This window comes from Anas acuta, chromosome 4, assembly GCF_963932015.1.
Source record: "Anas acuta chromosome 4, bAnaAcu1.1, whole genome shotgun sequence".
Classification (NCBI taxonomy): Eukaryota; Metazoa; Chordata; class Aves; order Anseriformes; family Anatidae; genus Anas; species Anas acuta.
The window spans coordinates 557,596-576,099 of record NC_088982.1 but is presented as its reverse complement, the minus strand read 5'-3'; the positions used below and the strand labels follow the sequence as shown (position 1 = coordinate 576,099).

Genomic DNA, 18,504 nt, shown 5'->3' with positions numbered 1-18,504 from the left:
CTGCCCCCGCCACAGCAGGCAGCAGCTCCCTGGCAGCAGGGTCGGTACCTCCAGGAGATCCGACCAGGATTTGGGGCAGCCAGCACCACGGGCAGCACGGTGCCGGGAGCTCAGCAGCCCCACTGCAGCTCCTCACCGACCGGCAGAGGCAGATGAGGAACGGCTCACCTTGATCTTCAGGGACTTTTTCAGCTCCTTGATGACCGTCTCCCTGTCCTCCAGCTTCAGCCCCAGCCCCTCAGCATCAGTGATCTCTGCCCGAAGGGCCGCAGCCCGCAGCTCAGCAGGGGGGGTGGGCTGCAACAGATCAGAGGAAAAAGCCATGAATAGTGGTGTTTTAAGAGGAATCCCAGTAATTGCAAATGGGCCACAGGGCAAGTGGGGGACTGTTCTTGGCCCCCCTGTACCTGCAGGCCTCTGCCACCCATCCCCAGGTCTCTGCCCCCCCTTGCACCCAGAGGATTTCTCTAGCCAGGGACCAGCAGCGGGTACCCCACCGCTGCCCACCACGTGCTGAGCACATCAGCAGCTTGTTCCGTGTGCTCAGCACCACGTCCCAGCACCACCAGCCTCAGGGCATTGCACCTTGGTATTTGTTCAGAGGGTCACTGTTCCCTGTGCCTTCACCACCACCAGTGTCAGCCCCTGGGGAAACCTCGGAGGCACCAAGACCTCGCAAAGGCCTCGTCTCTCTCAGCAGGATCCTGAGTTGTGGGGAATCCCAGAGCAGCTCAAACGCCCGAGGCTCCTCCCGCAGGCAAAGCCCACCTTGGTCTGAGGCCTGTCAGCATCGTACTCTCCCTCCTGCATGGCCGTGGCCATCTTGTTCATGGTCGCGATGAGGATGCTGCAGGACTGCCGCAGGCACTCGTAGGGGTTGATGCCCTGGGTGCCGTAGATCTGCACGGGACAGGACAGAAGCTGTAGGTGCCCCTCAGCCCCCGCTGCAGCCCCCTCCTGGCTCCCCACCAGGTGCCCCTCGGTGTGGCTGCAGCACAAGGCCAGCCGTGGGGAAGGAGAGCACAGAGCAGGGACCGGAGCGTGCTGCATTTCGGCATTCCCCAGCCACGCTCCCAGTTCACTGCCAGGCTCCCCGAGACCCTCCCGGGCAGGTCTGCATCCCCTGGGGACGTGCACCAACCCCCCCCACCGCAGCAGGGAGCAGGGGCAGCAAGAAGAGGATTTCCCACCTGCTCGCTCGCCTTGAAGGCCAGGTCCTCCAGCTTCACCGCCAGCAGCCCCTCGTTCTCTGCCAGAGGGGCGATGAGCTGCGCGCCCGCCGCGGCCACCTCCTGCAGCACGGCCACCACCCAGGTCAGGTGCTTGCGGCAGTCCAGCAGCGTGTCCGAAACCTGGGGCCGGGCAAAGCAGGGGGGGGGTCAGGGAGGAAAGGCAGGGGGCTGCCCCCCAGCTCCCTCCCAGACACCGCAGCTCCCGGCTGCACAACGCTTCCCTCCCTCTGGTGCCAGCTCCTGGTGTCTAACACACATCTGAAGGAGGAGGATGGAAAACACCAGGAAAGACAGAAAGAAGCTCAGGGCTGGAGGAGAGCAGCTTACAAAGGCCACGTCTCCACCCTGACCAGAACATAAAGCCCAGAGACACTCTGTCCCTGTGCTGCTGCTTGGCTCACGCAGGGCTCTGCCAGCCTGTGTGCTCCCTCTGTGGAGCCGGCGAGGAGCGCAGCGAGCTGAATGCTCTCGGTGCCAGCCCCAGCACGTGGCCGTGGCCGTGGCCCCCCAGGGAGCAGCTCGGGCTCCCTGCCTGGCCGCCCAGCTCACCTGCTGCCCAAAGCCCAGCGCCGCGGGGATCCCCGGGGCGTCTGTCCCCGGCATGCGGCGCCTGATCTTCTTGCAGAACTGGCGGATGTCGCTGCACGACGTCTCCAGGTCCTTGAGGAGGATGGCGAGGTCGGACGCCTCCTGCCCAGCCTGGGGAGCAGCAAAAGGACCTCAGAAAGACCAACCGAGGGCTGGGGGGAACCCAGCAGCAGGCAGCAGGGCCGGGCACTCCTACCTGCAGGAAGGCTCGCAGCCTGCACACCTCCACGCCCATGCAGTCCAAGGCACTCTGCGTGAACTGCGGAGCACAAGCACGGGCACCGTGAGCTCAGGGCAGCAGACACCAGGCAGGGCAGCTGCCCCAGGACAAGCTGGGGCTTTGGTCTCGGGTGTCTGGGGACGGGCCCTCTCTACACCACGCTGCCACGGCTCCAGGTTTCCCAGGAGAAGTTTGAGGCATTGAATCCATTCTTGTTTTACTCCGTGGGGCACAAGACACCCGCACCCCCCTCTGAAGCCCAAGGAGTGCAGCGGCTCGGGAAGCACGACGTCCCCCCCAGACACAGGGCTCCCTGCACCCCCCTCGCTGCTCTTCTCTTCCAGGGATGTCTGCAGGGTGAAGGGCCCGGGTTTCCCTCCCCTCTCCCCGAGCTGGGAGCCTGCAGCGTGGCTGTGCTGCGAGGGGAGGAGGGGGCAGAGGGGCACCCCAATTCACAGAACGATCTCAGGGGATTGGGGGGGGGCAGAGGGAGACAACACACAACAAGGACACTGGGGTTATTTGGCACCACTTCACCTTGATGTGGTCAGCCAGCTGCATCGTGCAGTCCTCAGCCTGCTCAGCCAGGTGGATGCTGTACAGGTGCTGGGGGAAAACAGCAGAGATCATCACCCCTCCGAGGTTTGCACACACACAAGCAAACAAACCCAATGAGGGAATCCAGAACAAAAGCAAACACCGAATTTTTGGCCCAACTTCCAACTGAAGTGCAACCTCCCGCAATGACCCCGCCGGGTCCCTGTCAACACTGCCCCCTGACCGATGGCCTTTAACTCAAACAGGTCAGTGCCCCCGCCCTGCACGAGCCTGGGACAGGGGAACCACGTCCCTGCTGCCCGCGTCCTCCCAGGGACAGAGGACGCAGCCCCCAGGTGCCAGTGACTCAGGCTCATGTCCTGCACGCTCCGAGGGTGAGAAGCACCCAAGGGGGAGTCGCTGCCAGTGGGCTTTATCTGCAGCTCCCCCACGCCACGGCCACGCACCTGATAGTACTTGATGGCTTTGGTCAGCGGCTCCACGTTGACCGTCTCGTCCAGCTGGTCCTTGTGCAGCAGCTCGATCAGGAAGTCCAGGGAGCGCTCGTGGACGCTCATCTCGGGGTACAGCATCCCCACCTTCTTATACACCTCCACGCTGCACTTGTTCAGGGCCCTGGGGAGGGAGACACGAGGTCTGCCTGCCAGCACCAGCAATGCCCCGTACGGCGCTCAGTGACGCGCTGGGGAAGCTCTCCCGTGGAACTGAGCACGGGGCACATGTGGAAGGGGGCACTGGGCTGCAGGGGGCTGGGAGCCTGAAGCCCAGAGCGAATCCCAGGCACAATTCAGCTCAGCAAGAAAAAGGCTGTGGTGTGGGACAGATGGAAAATAAAAATACAAATCAGCGCACCAAGGCTAATCCTGAGCTAAAGACACACAGACACAGCTGAAGAACCAGCCATGCATGCTAGAGATTTGAGTCCCCCGTGTGTCAGTTCTTGGGAAGAAAATGAGGAAGGGGACAGAAGAGAAGTGGCCACCCCATAGCAGGAGAAACCCGGGGCCCCTCAGCTTTGTTCCAGCCTCGATGCCCAAACTTCAGCTCCAGCAGGATCCGGGCCCTGCTGCGGGGCTGCGAGCTCCATGCTTCCAGAGGGTGAAGAGGGTGGGAATTGGGGCTGGGGGGCGGCTGGGTACTCACTGCTCGTATTTGTGCAGCGTGGCCTGCAGGAGGCTGAGGGAATACACCAGCCCTGCAGCAAAGCTCAGCTGCTCTCCCGGAGCGCCCCGGAGGCCAGCACGCTCCGCGCAGTTCTCGTTCAGATCAAACTTCTCCTGAGCTTGTTTGCTGATCAGCTCGGCCTGTTGGGGAGGACAACCTTGGAGAATCCCCCTGCGCCCACCCTGATCTGTCCCACTTAGACCTGATCAACCCTCCCCTGCACCCCTACCCCCAGAAAAACAAGCTTCCTGGGAAAGATTTGAGTCCAGAGGGAGAATAAGAGGGACAGCAGAGAGCCGAGCAGCCCGCTCAGCACTGCAAGGCACCAGGGCTGACAGCCTACCCTGCACCCAGGCAATTAATTAACAAGTAAATGTTCAAAATCCCAAATTTACATGGGACAGAAAGAAAATCTCCCCCAGAGCTGCGGCACAGCCACCACCTCCTGGTTAGGCCCATGGGCTTGCAGACACTCCAAGCCCCATCAGCCCAGCCCAGAGCCTTGGTGCATGAATTAACGCGAGCTCTTGACGAAGCCTAACCCCCCCCCCCCCTCCCCCAGGGCAGGCAGAGGCCGCGGCAGCCCCCCCACCTTGCAGATGAGCCGAGGGATGAGCAGCAGCACCAGGATGCAGTCGTGGTCCCCGCCGTGGCGCAGGAAGCTGTCCGGCATGAAGGAGGTGAGCAGGGAGACGTGCCGGTTGGCCTGCTGCACCTCCATCTGCCGCAGCTCCATCTCGATGGCCTGCAGCACACAGCACAGGGGCTCAGCGCCGCAGGGACACAGAGCCCCCCTCCTCCTGCAGCCACCACCGCCCTCCCTGACACCCCCCATCACTGCCCGGGGGCTGCTCTGGAGCTCTGGCCCCAGAGAAGTTGGGGTACACCAGTGTCAGCCAGTGTCCCCCGTGCTGGGATCCTGCTCCCCCACAATGTGCCCTGTGTTCCCTGCAGCTCCCAGCAGCTGCCTCGGTGTTTCCACTGCTAGCAGGAGCACCACAGCCCGGCTCTGAGAGCTGCCCCAGGGGCAGCCCCACCACATGGCGGGGACAAACCTGCCCCGAGCCCAGCATCTGGAGCACAGAAGTGCCCAGCACCCAGTGGGTGAGCCTGGCACACAGCCCTCCTGCTGCCCCTACCTTCGCGTGGGCTTTTGTCTCTGCAAACTTAATCTTGAAGTCAAACATCTCGGGAGGAGGCTGCTGCTGCTTCTCAGCAGATGCTTCTTGCTGACTCATGAGTTCTCGGTTCACGTCCTGAGCACAGACAGAAGCTGCTGTCAGAGAGAACCGCCGCGGGGAGGTCTGCAACCCTGCAACCCCACAGCTCTGCAGCCCAACCTCCACGTGCCCCCTTCTCGGGTAGGGTGGGAGAGCTCTGGGGGCTCATTGTGCAACACACGCAGCGATGGATGAACGTCAGGAGGAACACGAGCACTGTCCAAATGCTCTGTTGACTCCAAGCTGTGTGACAGCCAAGGACTCCACACGGACTCATCACCCCTCTCCTCTGCACCGCCAAAGCCGAGAGCAGTGCTGGAACAACCCCACGCTACCCCGACCTCTCCAGGACTCAGCTCCCAGCCTGGAGCAGGAGCAGCTCAGCAGAGCGAAAAGCCAAAACCCCCATGTGGTCAGCGCTGACTTCAGCAGCATCCAGCAGGGGCCCTGCCAGTGAACTCCCCCTCGGGGTGGAGGCCAGAGGGCCAGGCCTGTCAGAGGTCACACCAAGCACGTGAACCTGGCAGTGCTGGAGGCTCAGGGAAGCTCTTTCTGCAGGCCAGCAGCCACCTGATGAGAGGAGAAGTTCCTGCTCCTGCCAGCCCATTCCCAGGGGCCCACGTGTGCTGCCTCCCTGTAGTGAGGTCTGCTCCCGAAGGACCTCAGCTCCAGGGGGAAGCGCTCCTGGCTGGCAGCACCTGCCTCCCAGCCCGGCCCCCTGCAGCACTGAACGCCCTACCTGGAGGTGAGCAGTCAGCTCTCTGTACTTCTTGATGGTCTGCTGGTAGTCGGCCACGGTCTCCTGCGCAGCCTCCACGCGCTTCTCGGCCTCGCGGACCCGCGCCGTGGCCATGTCCAGCTGCTCCCGGAGCTCCAGCTCCGTCTCCCGGGCGTTTTCCTGCAGCTCGTCGTTCATCTCGTTCATGGCTTCCTGGCAAGGGGTGGCAGGGGACGCAGTTACCCCGCAGCCCGGTGTTTTTGGAGCAGAGCTGGGGGGCACCCTGGGGTGCAAAGCACTGCCCCTTGTCCCGGGGGAGTTTCTCTTACCAGGTCCCCGACAGTCTCACGCAGCTCCCGGACCTTCTCCTCCAGGTCCAGGTTTCTCTCTGTCAGGGTCTCCACCATCTCTTCAGCGCCCAAAGCAGCATCCACCTGGAAGCACACACCCATCAGAGTACAACCCGGCTGGAGAACGCAGTTTGAAGTCACTTCACACCACAATTGGGGTCATCCCGTGGGACATGGCTGGTGCATCCCCTCCAGTGACAGAGAACACCAGGACAGCAAACAGCTCAAACCAGAACAGCCCCCAGCCGGTCCTGTAGCCCCAGCAGGACGGGCACAGGAAAAGCAAGGCCTGGCTGTGGCTCTTACGGTTGTTACTGGCTCTTCAGCTGCAGCCCCAGGGCACAAGTTGAACAGCTTCAGGTCAGCGTAAATGCTGCCGACCTTCGGGCTGGGTCTGTAGGCTCCTGACACGGCCCTAACCAAGCTCCCCAAGGGCCTGGTGGTGGTCACACACAGACACTTAACAGGGAACGGGTGTTGCAGTCCTTGCCCTAAGAGGCAGCACCCCCACCAGCAGCCCACGGCCACACAACCCCAGCAGTGCTCAGGTAGCGCGGGGCCAGCTCCCTGGGGGGAGCAGCTCAGAGGAGAGCCCAGGCAGCTCTGCAGGGAGCACAGATCCATCACGGGGGCTTCCTCAAGGCAGCCCCACACCCACACCAACATCTCAGCCTGGGGAACACCCCACAACGATGGCCAGGCAGGGAGGTTACAGGGACCAGAGCTCAGATTGCTGCTGGGAGGCACAAGCAGCTGCCTGCACCCTATGCTCCGGAGCCACCCTCACACCCAGCAGAGCCCCGCACAGCTCCAGGGCTGGAACAGCGTTTGGTTATGAGTTCAGACCAGAAATTAAAGTCCCTGCAGCAGTATCACCAACTGAGCGATGGACAGAAAGAGCTGCGTGCCAAGAGGTGACCCAGAGCTGCCTGGCAGCGGCTGCTCGGTGCCCAAAACCAGCCCCGAGCTTCCCCTCCCCACCCACCCTCTGTCGGTGGACTCACCTGCTCCTTCAGCTCATCCACCGTTTTCTCTGCCTGCTTCACCTCCTCCTGAAGCTTCTCCCTCTGCTGGCGCAGGGACTCCAGCTCGGTGTTCTTCTTCTCCATTTGTTTCTGAAGCTTGACGTGCTCCTGCTTCTCCGAGGCAGACAAGTCCCGCATCCTTCAAGAGAGCCACCAGCCTCAGCACAAGCCCAGCAGAAGCCGTCCCCTCGCAATACACCGCTCCTGGTGGGCTTCAAGACACCACCACCACCCCCTGTTGGCGCTGGCTGCCCGCTGGCAGTGAGCTGCTGAAGAGCCCTGCCAACCTGCACAGACCAGCTGGGCACAGAGGGGAGTTTTTTAAGCTCTCCCAAGGACGCTTGTGATGCCCAACTAGTGCCTGGGCCAGCACTTTTGGAAAAAAAAAAAAAAATCAGAGCTACAGGGGCTGGAGGGAGCAAAGGCAGAATGGGAAACAAACAGAGCACAGGAGAGACGGGGAGGAAGGAACAACCACACATGGGATGGGCCCAAAGCATGGAAGGGAAGAACCAAGGGAGTAAAGACCAAGAGGGCATGGGCTCTCTCCAGCAACTCCAGCAGCAGCCTCCCAGCCTCCTGGGGCAACGAACGGTCTCCTACCTTACGAGAGCTTCCTTGAGCCTTGCATTTTGCTCTTCCAGCTGTTTGACCTGGTAACTGGATGCTGCTCCATCCGAGCCTGGAGTGGAAAGGAAACAGCTCAGCTCTCAGCCCTCCTGGCCCCCGGGGTTCAGCGAAACCAAACTCAGACAAAACGACATCGCTCCCTTCAGCAACGTCCACCCGTCCCTGCAGGCTGCCTTTGTCCTCTCCGCATTCTTCCCACTCCCTCAACACGTCCATCTTTCTGTCACACCCCTCTGCCTGTATGCCTGATCTTCTAGGGGTTTGATTTATTGCAGGTATAAATACAAGTATTTATACGTGCATAAGTGCTCAACGGCTGGCTCGTTCCCTGCTGTGCGTAATTTTTAAAGCTCACCTTGAATACAAAGAGCTACGAGGCCACAGGGGAATCAAATCAAGGGCAGTGCACTGGTTTTGAAGCTATGCTCAGTGCTAGGCTGGCAAGCTGGATCTAAAATCAGCGAGCAGCAGCAGCAGCTACGGTACCTATCACATGAAGGATGTGTCACAACACCTTTTGGGGTGGGATCCGCTGTCCCCAGCAACAGTCACGAGCACTAAAGCTGAGCCTCTGGCATTAAACCCGAGCTCCCCCAGGCCCAGGACAAGTTCGCCCGTCCCCATGCTCAGAGAGCAGCAGCGAGGCTGCCCCCCAGAGCCGCCTTCCCAGCTCCTCTCCCACCTTTCTCTTCGATCTCGTGCTTTAGGATCTCCAGGTCCATGGTGAGATATTCCACCTTCTCCTTCAGGGAGTCCACCTCCTGCTGCAGGGACTCTGCCCGCTCCTCCGCCATCTCCTTGTCCAGCGTGGCCATCTCGATGGCGTCAGCGGTGTCTGCCATCTCCTCCATGTAGCGCTCCTTGGCTTCCAGGGCATCTTTGGCTTCCTGCGGGCGAGCACACGCAGCTGGGGCTCGTGCAAACCACGAGCCTCAGACCCTCACAACGCTCACGGCTCCCCCAAAGGGAACGAGTCCAACTGACAAAGTGTTGGGGCTGAGAGGAGAAGGCAGGCCCAGCGCCTTCCCCCCAGCATCTCCCCTCTCCCCTCCATCAGAAGAGCCCAGCAGGAACACCCCCAAAACCACCCTGCAGGCGAGGGGAGGGGGGTGTGAGGGAAGGAGAGACCCGGACCCGCAGCGCTGGTGCTGGAGCACACCAACAGATCGCTGGGGAAATAAAGGAAAGAGCCCCCGGGACAAAACAGGGCAAAGAGCAGAGAGGAGAAGCTCATTCCTCAGAGCTGAGTGCTGCCAGCCCAAGAGCACCGAGCTGCAGCACGAGGAGCACGTCGGAGGAGCCTGTCCCTGGGGAGCACAGGGCACTGACACCGAACGGCAGGCACCCGGTGACACTGCGGGCAGGGAGCCCTGCTTCATAACTCGGGTGAGGACAGCACAAAAGGCAGCCTAGAGCTATTGCTAGAAGGACGACAAGCCTTCAGAAGAAGGGAGGGACCCAGGAACACCCGGGGGGTAAGGACACCACACCCCAGCAGCTGGCACAGGGCTCGTGGGCACGGTGCAAACCCCAGCGGCTCAGCACCTTCCCTGCTGAGCCACGGCAGCAGCAGCAGAGCCCGATGGAGAAACATTTCTCCGTAAGGAGCAAAGCCCAGGGCCATCAGCTCCCAGCCCTGGGGCTTCCACTGGCGGTGACTCTCACCAAGCTGCCCTGCAGGGCAGGAGCTCGAGACACAGCACTTTGGCTAAAGGGAGAAGAAGTTGAACAAGTTAAAAGTCTGGGAGCCCGCTGGAGGGAGAAATTGAGCCAGAGCACGTAAGGAAAGGAACAGCAGAGACGTGTGTGTGTGTCTGTCTGTCTGTGTGTCTGTCTGTGTTTCACACATCCCCACGGTGGGGACTCCGCAGCGTCTCTGCTCCGGGGTTTGATCACTTCCACACTAGAAGTTTTTCTTCCTGTTTAAACCAAATTTCCTGTATTTCCGTTCGTGCCCCTTTCCTCTTGCACTCCCAGTGGGCATCGCTAAGAGCCTGGCTCTGTCTTGTTCCCCCCCTTAATCAAACACACTGATAACCCCCCCCCAGCCCTCAGCCTTCCCTCACACCATCAGGATGCGCTCAGCTCCAACACGGCTGCAGAGCACTGGATCAGCCAAGTGCTGTGCAGGACCAGCTCCTGGGACACCCAGCTCCCACGTGGAACCTGTGCTGATCACTGACTCAGCACAACGAAGAGCAGCTTGTGTCACTGCTGTGTTTATAACGCTGGGATGGAGCTGCTGTGAGCGACCAGCGCTGTGCAAGGACACGCTGCCCACTCGAGGGGAACCCCCAGCGCAGCGCAGGAACAAGCAAGGGGAAGGACAGGACTCCTCACACACATCAGGGAGTCAAAGAGAAGCGTGCAGGGCAAAAAGAAATCCTTCACGGAGGAAATTAAGAGCAGCACGGCAGTTTCAAGAAATCTGTCAAGACACCCAGGCACTGGGACATCGGGGAAGCCAAAGCCTGCAGCCAGCACTGGGGAGGTGAGCAGGTCGGGTGCTGTTACCCGTGGGTCTGCTCCTGCTGAAGGAGCTCCAAGATCTCCAGGAACTCTCCCTCAGACCTTGGAGGAGAACAGCAGCTTATCAGCAGGTCTGGAATCTTAACGGAGCCATTCCCACAGCTCTGGCAGGGCTGCAGCAGCAGATTAAACCAGAGAAAGGCGGCTGCGGCCACACGGGGACCCCTCCCCTGCAGGGTGAGATGCACAACCCGCTCCTCAGCCACTGCTCTCCAATCCCAGCTACTAAAGGAAACCACCCGAATCTGCCTCGTCTTACCCTGCACAAGGCTGACAGGAATGGATCTGTGGATAGCGCAGACGCTCCTGCCTCGAGCTGTCTGACAGAGGGGTCCGGCAGGCGGCAGAAAGCAAAGCAATCCCCAGGGTGCCCAAAATCTGATACCTTGACAGGCCTGTGCAGGGTCCGCCCAAGGGCTGTGTGCTCTCACAGCTAGCGTGGGGAAAGGAGGAAGCCACGGCTCCAGCTCCAGGCCAGGCTGCACGCACTGCCAGAGGCAGCCGGCACCCACGCGCCGTGCAGCCTGTGCTCGGCGTTTGCACGGGCAGCTCAATGCCTAAACCAATATTTACGATGGAGAGAACAGCGATAGGTGAGGTCAGAGGCCACTTCACAACCCTGCACATATTCAGAAGGCCAAGAGCCAGGACAGGCCACAGTTTAACGCTGGGATATCAAAAAAAAAAACACAGAACAAAGCACACAACTCCCACCCAAAACAAACAAATCATTCTCAGCAATTGAATTAGCCCTGGGATCATTCCCCCCTGCGCCAGCCCCAGCACCGTGGCTGCGTGGCTCCCCGGGGCTGCCCACCTTTTTGGCCTCCTTTAACCGTTTCTGGAGATCAGCCTGTTGCTCTTGCATTTTGCTCTTCCATTCCTGCACCTGCTCCAGCTGGATCTTGTACTTCTCGAGCTCTTTAAGCTTTGCTTTGTCTTCATTCCGCTTTATCTTCAGAGTCTCCAATTTTTCCTCCAGGTCCCTGACTTGAGAACGCAAATTTTCCTCCTCCTACAAAGTCAAACAAAGAATTACCAAAGGGAACAGGAGCGTTCTTTGGAGAGACCTCCAAAGGTGTTGATTTACCCCGCAGGGAGCAAACCTCAGCACCTGGCCCAGGCACCCGCCTGTAACTTGGCCTCGTGGCCAGGGCACTGCCAGCAGAGCGCATCACTGCGCACTTGCAGCTGGAGTAAATCCATGAAACCTGCTGATCCTTTCTACAAAACCTCGTTGTGATCAGTGCTCCTTGTTGCTGACACAGGCTGGCTCGCCCGTGATGCTAAGCACCTCGCCACTGCCCTCGCAGGGAACCAAGGATGCCCGAATCTTTTAACAAAAATTAATAAACAACCCCCGAGGCAGTAACCCGCCCAAATCCACCCGTCGGTAGCTCTCCTCCTCCCCCTAGGGCCGCAGCAGCATTATGGCACGCAGCAAACACCCCCGGAGCAGATGTCACCGAAAGGTTACCGAGCAGCCCGTGCGCCCAGCTGGTAGCGTGCCCCCCAAGCGCAGGCACCGGTGGGCACACCGCAAACCGTGCTCATGCCACGCGCCTGCTGTGCCCCGTGGGAGCTGCTCCCCTCTGCCTCCCACAGCACCCAGCCTGCAGGCTGAGGCTGGCCTCTAAAAAAGGGGGTCCTGGCCACTGAAGGCTACAAGGCACGAGCCTAAAGCCGGGAGCGCTGCTGCCTGGAGGCATCACAGCCCAAAGCTGGCTGTGCTGCGAGCCCCAGCACAGCTCGTGTGGCAGCCAGGGGTGCCCCAGCTCCCAGCCTGAATCCACTCCTGTCCCAGGGGATTTGGGACAGCACAAAACTGGCTTTGCCTTGAGTAAAAGACAGGGCCTGGGGAGGTGCTGCCTGATCCTGGTCGGTGCTGGGCTGGGAAGGGCTGCACAGGGACACAGCCAGAGCCCACAGCGTCGCTTTGTGACCAAAGGGGCTGAAAATAAAGCTGGTGCATGGGGAAGGGCCCAGCCCCGAGGTCTCCAACAAGACTCAAAAGCTGCCCCCTCGGGGGCCGCATCCCACCCGGCTACAGCATCTCCCTGAACAAGGCTCCTGTTCTCTGGGGGAAGGCAGTGACTGCCCTAAAAAGCATCGGGGTTAGCGCCGAGCTTCCAGCACAGCCGGGTTGTCACTGGGGAGCTGCCTACGGGGAGGGAAAACATCACTCAGCACCAAGCCAGGACGGCGTTCAGCCACGCGGGAGGTTTTGCTGCAGAGCTGGTTAGGTCTAGGCAGGGCCCCCCCCGTTACACGGCTCCCACATGCAGGCTCAGCAAACCAGAGCCGTGGGGCTGCGGTCACCTGGCCTTCGGGGCCCACGCGTGGTGCCGAGGTGCTCTGGGGACAGAGAAAGGCCTGAGTTAGCCGGGCTGTCCCCGAGGAGATGAGTGGAGCCCCCCGCTCAGGCTGCTCGGGGCTGGCTGTCCCCACGGCCACCCCAGACCCCTCCCAGCATCCGAGCACCCTCACCCTGAGCACCCTTCCCCGTACCCACCGGGGTTTCCTCGGCTGCTGCTCATCGCTGGCACCTCACCCCGTGCCACCACCCTGTGCCCTGCCACCACCGGGGACGTCCCGGGCTCCCCACCGCTGCCCACTCGACCCCACAGCAGGGAGACCTCATCCTGTACCTGCCAGGGCAGCTCCCAGCGCAGGTAAATGCTGGCACCAGCACGCGGTACCCGGCTGTGGGCAAGGGCAGCAGGAGGGGACGCAGCCCCCTCCTCTCCCAGCAGGACCCCAGGCTGAAAGCAGCCCCATGGCTGGTGCTGAGGGGTCACAAAGCTGGGTGACATTAAGGAACGGGCTTTGAAAAAATCCCACGTCAAACAGCACAGGAAGACCAGGCTTCTCTGCTGCTTCCTCAGCCCTGGATGTGCCACTGTCACCAGCGCTACCACGCAAACAGCTTTTGGTGAGTTTCCATAAGCCTGGTACCAAAACCCTCTGGGCCAGGCAGGGCTCAGGGAATGGCAAAATCCTTTCCTTCCTCCCCACCCACTGCGACTCCTCCAGCTGTCTCCCTGACACGCAGCCTCGGAGCAGGCTCTCTGTCCTCTCACGCTATTAATTCCTCACCCTTCTGCCCTAAATCTTTCACGAGCTCTCATTTTAACTAATTAATACAAAGCGGGACGGAAGTAATTAAAAACTATTTTAAAGAACAAAAATGGAATGACTGCGCAGATGTAACTGTTAGAAAGACCCAAGCCAGGGACAGAGGGGTCCTCCCCGGGGTCTGTGCCCCCGCAGGCAGCAGTGACCCGGGGCGCACCGCCCGCTGTGGGCTGCTGGTGGCAGCAGGAGGACGGGGGCTGTGTCCCAGCCCTGTGCGGACCCCTCGGGGACACCCCCTGCACTGCCTCAGCCCCTCGGCACGTTCCTTGGGGTTGGTCTGATGCCACGTGTGTCCCATGGGGACCCAGGAAGGGAGAACGCACCAGGAGCTGAGTGAGGCTGTGGCACCCTTTATTTCTCCAGCGCCTTCCCATGTCTGGGCCAGCAGCCTCCGCATCCCCCCAGCCGGCCCCGCTCCCCCCGCAGCCCCGGCTGCCTGCGGGACGAAGCCTGGCAGGTCCCCACGGGGTGGGCACACGAGCCCTGTGCAGGGATCACCACCGGCCCCTTCCCTCCTACCAGTGCCGGGGAGGTTTCCCTGCTCCTCTCCGCACCGACCGCAGCCGCTGCGCCTTACCTTGGTGGGCGAGGGAACCATCGGTGCCACCGGCGAGGTGAGGGAAGGAGACGGGATGACGGGGGCCACCAGTGGTGTCTGGGCGGGCGTGCTGGGCTCGCTGCTGCTCATCTCCCCGCCAGAGGCAGAGGCTGAGCCCGAGGGCCCGGCCGTGCCGCTGGACGCCGCAGAACTGGGGGTCCGGGTGGGCTGCAAGACAACGCGGGCAGAGGGGAGCATCAGAGGAGCGTGTCCTGGGGGAGAGGGGCTTCCACGGCCACTCTGCCCCCCTCACACCTCGTTCAGTCCTGCCTTCCTTTCACCACGGCGTTGGCCCATCGCCACCACTGTCCTTGAGACCCCTTCCAGCACAGAGGAAACCCAGAATAAAACTTCAGAGGTGCTTGAGGCTCTCACAGTGTGAATACTCACCGGCTGCGATAGGAAGGGAGCAGGAATTTGGGCAGCACAGTCCCACCCAGGCAGGGGGGATGCCCTGGGAGAGGGCTGAGGTCGGGCACAGCTCGCCCGGATGGCAGAAGGGGCTCTGCAGGGCACGGTGACAGGGGGACGGTGACAGCAAAGTGCCTCTGGCTACGCTGAGCACAGCCATGACCTGGTTTTACCGAGACCTGCAGCGTGCTGAGGATGAACAGCACTCCGGAGATTTCCCAGCAATAAATTCTGTGGGTTTTATGCTACAGAGTCTGGCTTGAGCAAAATTCATAGATACTGGGTTGCTGAAGGGAAGGCAAAAGGTTATTACGCCACTACCATAGCTAAAAACCAAACAAAACCACAGATTTTTGTCTGCGCACACAAGCCCTGCTATGGGTCGGACGCAGCAGTCCCTCTGCTCCCTCCCGTGGTGACGGGGACAGTACGAGGCTGCCCTACAAACTGTTCCCTGGTGCTGCCACATCCACCCTGCTGCTGCAGCCAGGCTGGGCACTGAGTTCCTCACACCAAGCCCAGCTGCAGGCACCACCTACACCCATCAGGTGAGCGTGCAGAGCGGTCAGCGAAGGGGCTGAGGGGGGCCCTCGGCACTGCCCGCAGGCGGGACACGTGCCCAGGGCTTTCAGGGTTCCAGCTGCGGAGGATGAGACAGCAAAACCCCAAAGTGTGCAGAACCAGGGGCCGGGCAGCTCTCACCCCCTGCTCCCCGTGCAGAGGGCTGCAGGCATGGGTTCGTGGTGCGCCCAGCTCGGGCACGGGGATGTCGCCGGCAGCGCCATGGGGACACCGCAGCAGGGTCCCAAACCTGCATCCTCTGCTTGCAACTGGGCTGTGGGCACACAGCACGGATCCTAGGGCAACAGGAGGACAAAATGAAGAGTAGCAAGGGTTCACCAGAGCCCAGGGGAAATCAGAGGAACCTGAAGAAGCAGCGCAGCGGAGCCGCTCCAGCGGTGCTTACGGGGCTGCTGGCCGCAGGCTGGGAAGCCGGCAGTGAGGCGCGAGGCTGGCTGCGTGACCCGGGGTTGGGGTGCACCCCATCGGCCCCTCATGGCCCTGCACTGCTGAAGCACTTATCTCCATGGTACCTAACACCCTGTAAATTAACCTCCTGACTGTTTTACTCCTCAATCTTGGCTTTTTGGTGCACTGCAGTCTCCCAAGGCACACAGCTCACCAGGCTGGGTGCGCACGGGCACTGAGACGGGCACGGCACGGGCACCGCTGCTCCCGCCTGCCAAAGCAGCACTGGAAACGGGGCAATCACCTGCCCCGCTGCAGCCGGGTCTTCTGCAGACTCCTCACTCATTTTGGCCAAGCCTGGCCCTGCTGCAGTTGCTGAACGCCCCACGGACAGGCGGGCTCAGCCCCCCCTGCTGAGCACAGCCCCAGGAGCAGCCCCCGTGGTGCCAAGCCACCCACGGGATCCCCAAGAAACGTCACACTCAGAACAAGGAAGTTCAGAGGTGCTGCTCTGGGATTAAAACCACAGATTGAGCTTTAAGCTTCTGTGGGCAGGGAGAAACATGGCCCGGGGACACTCCTGGTGTGGCTTAGTGGTGCAGAGCCCGCTGACAGCCTGGCGGCTGGGGTCCAACAAGGTGCCAGGGAAGGGATGGTGCCAGGACCAAATGGAAGTGTGCCCTGGCACCCCTAGAGCCCCGAGCACAGCTACAGCACAACCCTCACCAGTGGTTCCCACTGAAACCAGTGTCCCAGGGCGAGAGCTGCCTGCTGACCCCATCTGCTGTGGCTGTGAGCCTGACCACAACCGGGTGCGATGCTCGAGAGGGGCTCGCTGCAAATGCACAGGTCTGCAGCAACACCCCTGCCCTGTCTGAGGCATGTGGGGTTTTACACTTCTAGGCACTTTAGAGGAAATTTTGACCTACAGGTTTTACCCTTGCAGATTGCCCATACACTGCTCTTTTTTTTTTTTTACCCATGAGGTAAATGCCCACGGATCAGCTGCTGCCCTGCTTTGTGTTTCTTGTACATGCCAGTGAAAACCAAGCCCTCCCCGCAGAGCACCCTCCACAGAAGAGATACAATCATTCACAAACCATAACTTGGCTACTGAAGAGTTCTTTGAGGTTTTATCTCCCTTGTTTGTTCTCATCTATCGTGTGCTGTGCTCCTCTGCTGGTCCTGCTTGCTGGGGCAGACCTCGACACGTGCGTGACTGTGCTGGAACCAGTGCAGCCCTAGCAGCTACCTCTTACCTCTCCCCTCCCGCTGATAAACTCAAGATGCTGCTGGAAAATCTCCTGCACGAGCTAGCAACAGTCAGTGAGCAGCAATAAGGACATTAAGAGGGACACCAAGCAGCATGCTCTGCCAGCCAGGCTTGGTGTTAGTTCGCTGCCTGTAAGCTCCGCTGCTGGATGCGCTCTGGCTGAGAGCACCAAGCTTCTCAGTACGGTTTGCCCCAGAAGGCTGTGCCATGATTCAGACCCACCCTAGAGGAGCAGTTTTGTGAGCTCCTTCAGGTTCTGCACAAAGGACAACAGCAAACAAACGCGCTTTGGGGTCAGCACTCAACGAGTTCATATTTACAAATCCGGGGGTGCTCAGCCCCCCGAGCGCAGCTGCTGGTTCTCACCTTGGGCCGCCGGGCGGTGGTCTGGAGGGCAACAGGAGCAGAAGGCAGAGGAGGAGAGACATTCATACAGGGAAAGACAGGAGCAGAGAGACAGACGGCAGCAGCACAGCAGCAGATGCAGCAGAGAACAGGTAAAGGAAACAAAAGACATCACTGCAATTAGTGCGTGTGGCATCAGGTGTCGGTGCTCATTAACCCGCGCTCCCAGCACAGCTCCAGGTGAAACCCCGCAAGCAGAGCCCCCAAGGAGACAGAGCCCGGCAGCAGCCCAGCCTCCCGCTCAGGTTTTCTGGCCCAGACCGCCCGGAATTCGCCGTGCCCCATCCCGGCTTCTCCCCCCGTAGCATCGGTGTGGGACCACAGGGCTGCCTGCAGCCCGAAACCCGCAGATCCCCGCAGGAGCCAGCCCCAGGACTCCAGCAGGTGCCCTGGGTGCAGAGGCTCCATTTGCTTCCAAAAAGAGCTTCGGCTTCGCGGGCAAAACCTGGGCTGCCTGAGGTCAGCCTGGAAACGGCCCCGTTCCTGCAGCACTGCTCAGGGCTCGCCGGCGTTCTGCTGCCAACCAGGGGGTCTCGCTCAGCACGTCTTTCCTAGGCAGGTCACGAAACTGAGATTGACTTTTTATTAAAAGAAATAGAGAGACAAAATTTCTTCCCTCCCACCCTTTGTTTCCAAAGGACCTAGAGCATCACCACGCCAGCTGCACACAGAGGTGCCAGAGCCCCCGGGCTCTGCTTTAGTTGTAAGACTTGTAGGCATAACATCTCGTGAAGCTTCTTCTCAAACACTCCAGATTTTCTTCTCATTTCTGGAAACAAATGGCTCCGGAAGGTGCAGGGCAGGACCCCCTGCCCCCAACACGCACTGTTTGGCACGCAGCACGGCAGAACAGCCACAGCCTGCACGGAGATGTCTCAGCACGCCTCGCAGGGTCACATCAGCAGGATTGTCCCGTTACCAAACGCTGCAGCAGCAGGGGAGATCTGGACGGCCCCGCTCACGGTGGGACGCTGAAGCCACCAAAACCAGGCACCCGCACCCACTGCAACGCCTGGCCAGCAGCAGGGGGCCTGGAAACGCCACCCAGGAGATCCTGCAGCCACTTTTCTATTTGTACATAGATCAGAGCTGGGCAGATCGCTGCTTCAAAATAGCGAACCCACAATTGGACTGCTTAGGCTAAACCCTGCCCTGCTCATTGCCAGTGTCCTCTAAAAGGCTGCACTCAACAGCAGGCCCCCACCAGCACAGAGGGGAAGATGCACATCTCCCAGATCATATTCCCATTTGCAAAACTATCTGGAAAAATGTAACAAAACCAGCAAAAGCTTAAAACTCTCTGATAAACGCCACGCTGATTTAGGAGCACCAGCTTTTCGTAAGCAGGGCTTCTTTGGGAAGCCCTGCTAACCGAGGATTACTTGGCATGACACCAGCAATCCTCACAGAGACCTGAAAGCTCCCCCGGACCCTGCAATGCCAGCAGGAACACCGCACAGTGATCACTGATCCTGTTCC

The 18,504-nt window shown here is 60.5% G+C and overlaps 1 protein-coding gene across 13 annotated transcripts in view; it reads right to left on the bottom strand.

Moving 5' to 3' along the window:
- Positions 1-18,504, bottom strand: part of DCTN1 (dynactin subunit 1) — a 56,791-nt gene that overhangs the window by 4,359 nt on the left and 33,928 nt on the right. For 5 of the 13 annotated variants that reach the window (XM_068679380.1, XM_068679373.1, XM_068679375.1 and 2 more), the window contains 19 exons: positions 16,987-17,007; positions 13,947-14,135; positions 12,554-12,589; positions 11,052-11,249; positions 8,388-8,592; positions 7,679-7,757; positions 7,055-7,214; positions 6,030-6,134; positions 5,722-5,913; positions 4,902-5,018; positions 4,355-4,507; positions 3,742-3,902; positions 3,045-3,213; positions 2,578-2,646; positions 2,017-2,079; positions 1,782-1,931; positions 1,191-1,352; positions 769-900; positions 169-297 (listed from right to left, as the gene is read on the bottom strand). In XM_068679380.1, coding sequence (XP_068535481.1) covers positions 169-297; positions 769-900; positions 1,191-1,352; positions 1,782-1,931; positions 2,017-2,079; positions 2,578-2,646; positions 3,045-3,213; positions 3,742-3,902; positions 4,355-4,507; positions 4,902-5,018; positions 5,722-5,913; positions 6,030-6,134; positions 7,055-7,214; positions 7,679-7,757; positions 8,388-8,592; positions 11,052-11,249; positions 12,554-12,589; positions 13,947-14,135; positions 16,987-17,007 — 2,490 coding nt within the window. The remainder of the gene's footprint in view (positions 1-168; positions 298-768; positions 901-1,190; positions 1,353-1,781; positions 1,932-2,016; positions 2,080-2,577; positions 2,647-3,044; positions 3,214-3,741; positions 3,903-4,354; positions 4,508-4,901; positions 5,019-5,721; positions 5,914-6,029; positions 6,135-7,054; positions 7,215-7,678; positions 7,758-8,387; positions 8,593-11,051; positions 11,250-12,553; positions 12,590-13,946; positions 14,136-16,986; positions 17,008-18,504) is intronic. The other 8 variants (XM_068679376.1, XM_068679378.1, XM_068679385.1 and 5 more) reach the window with 3 other exon arrangements.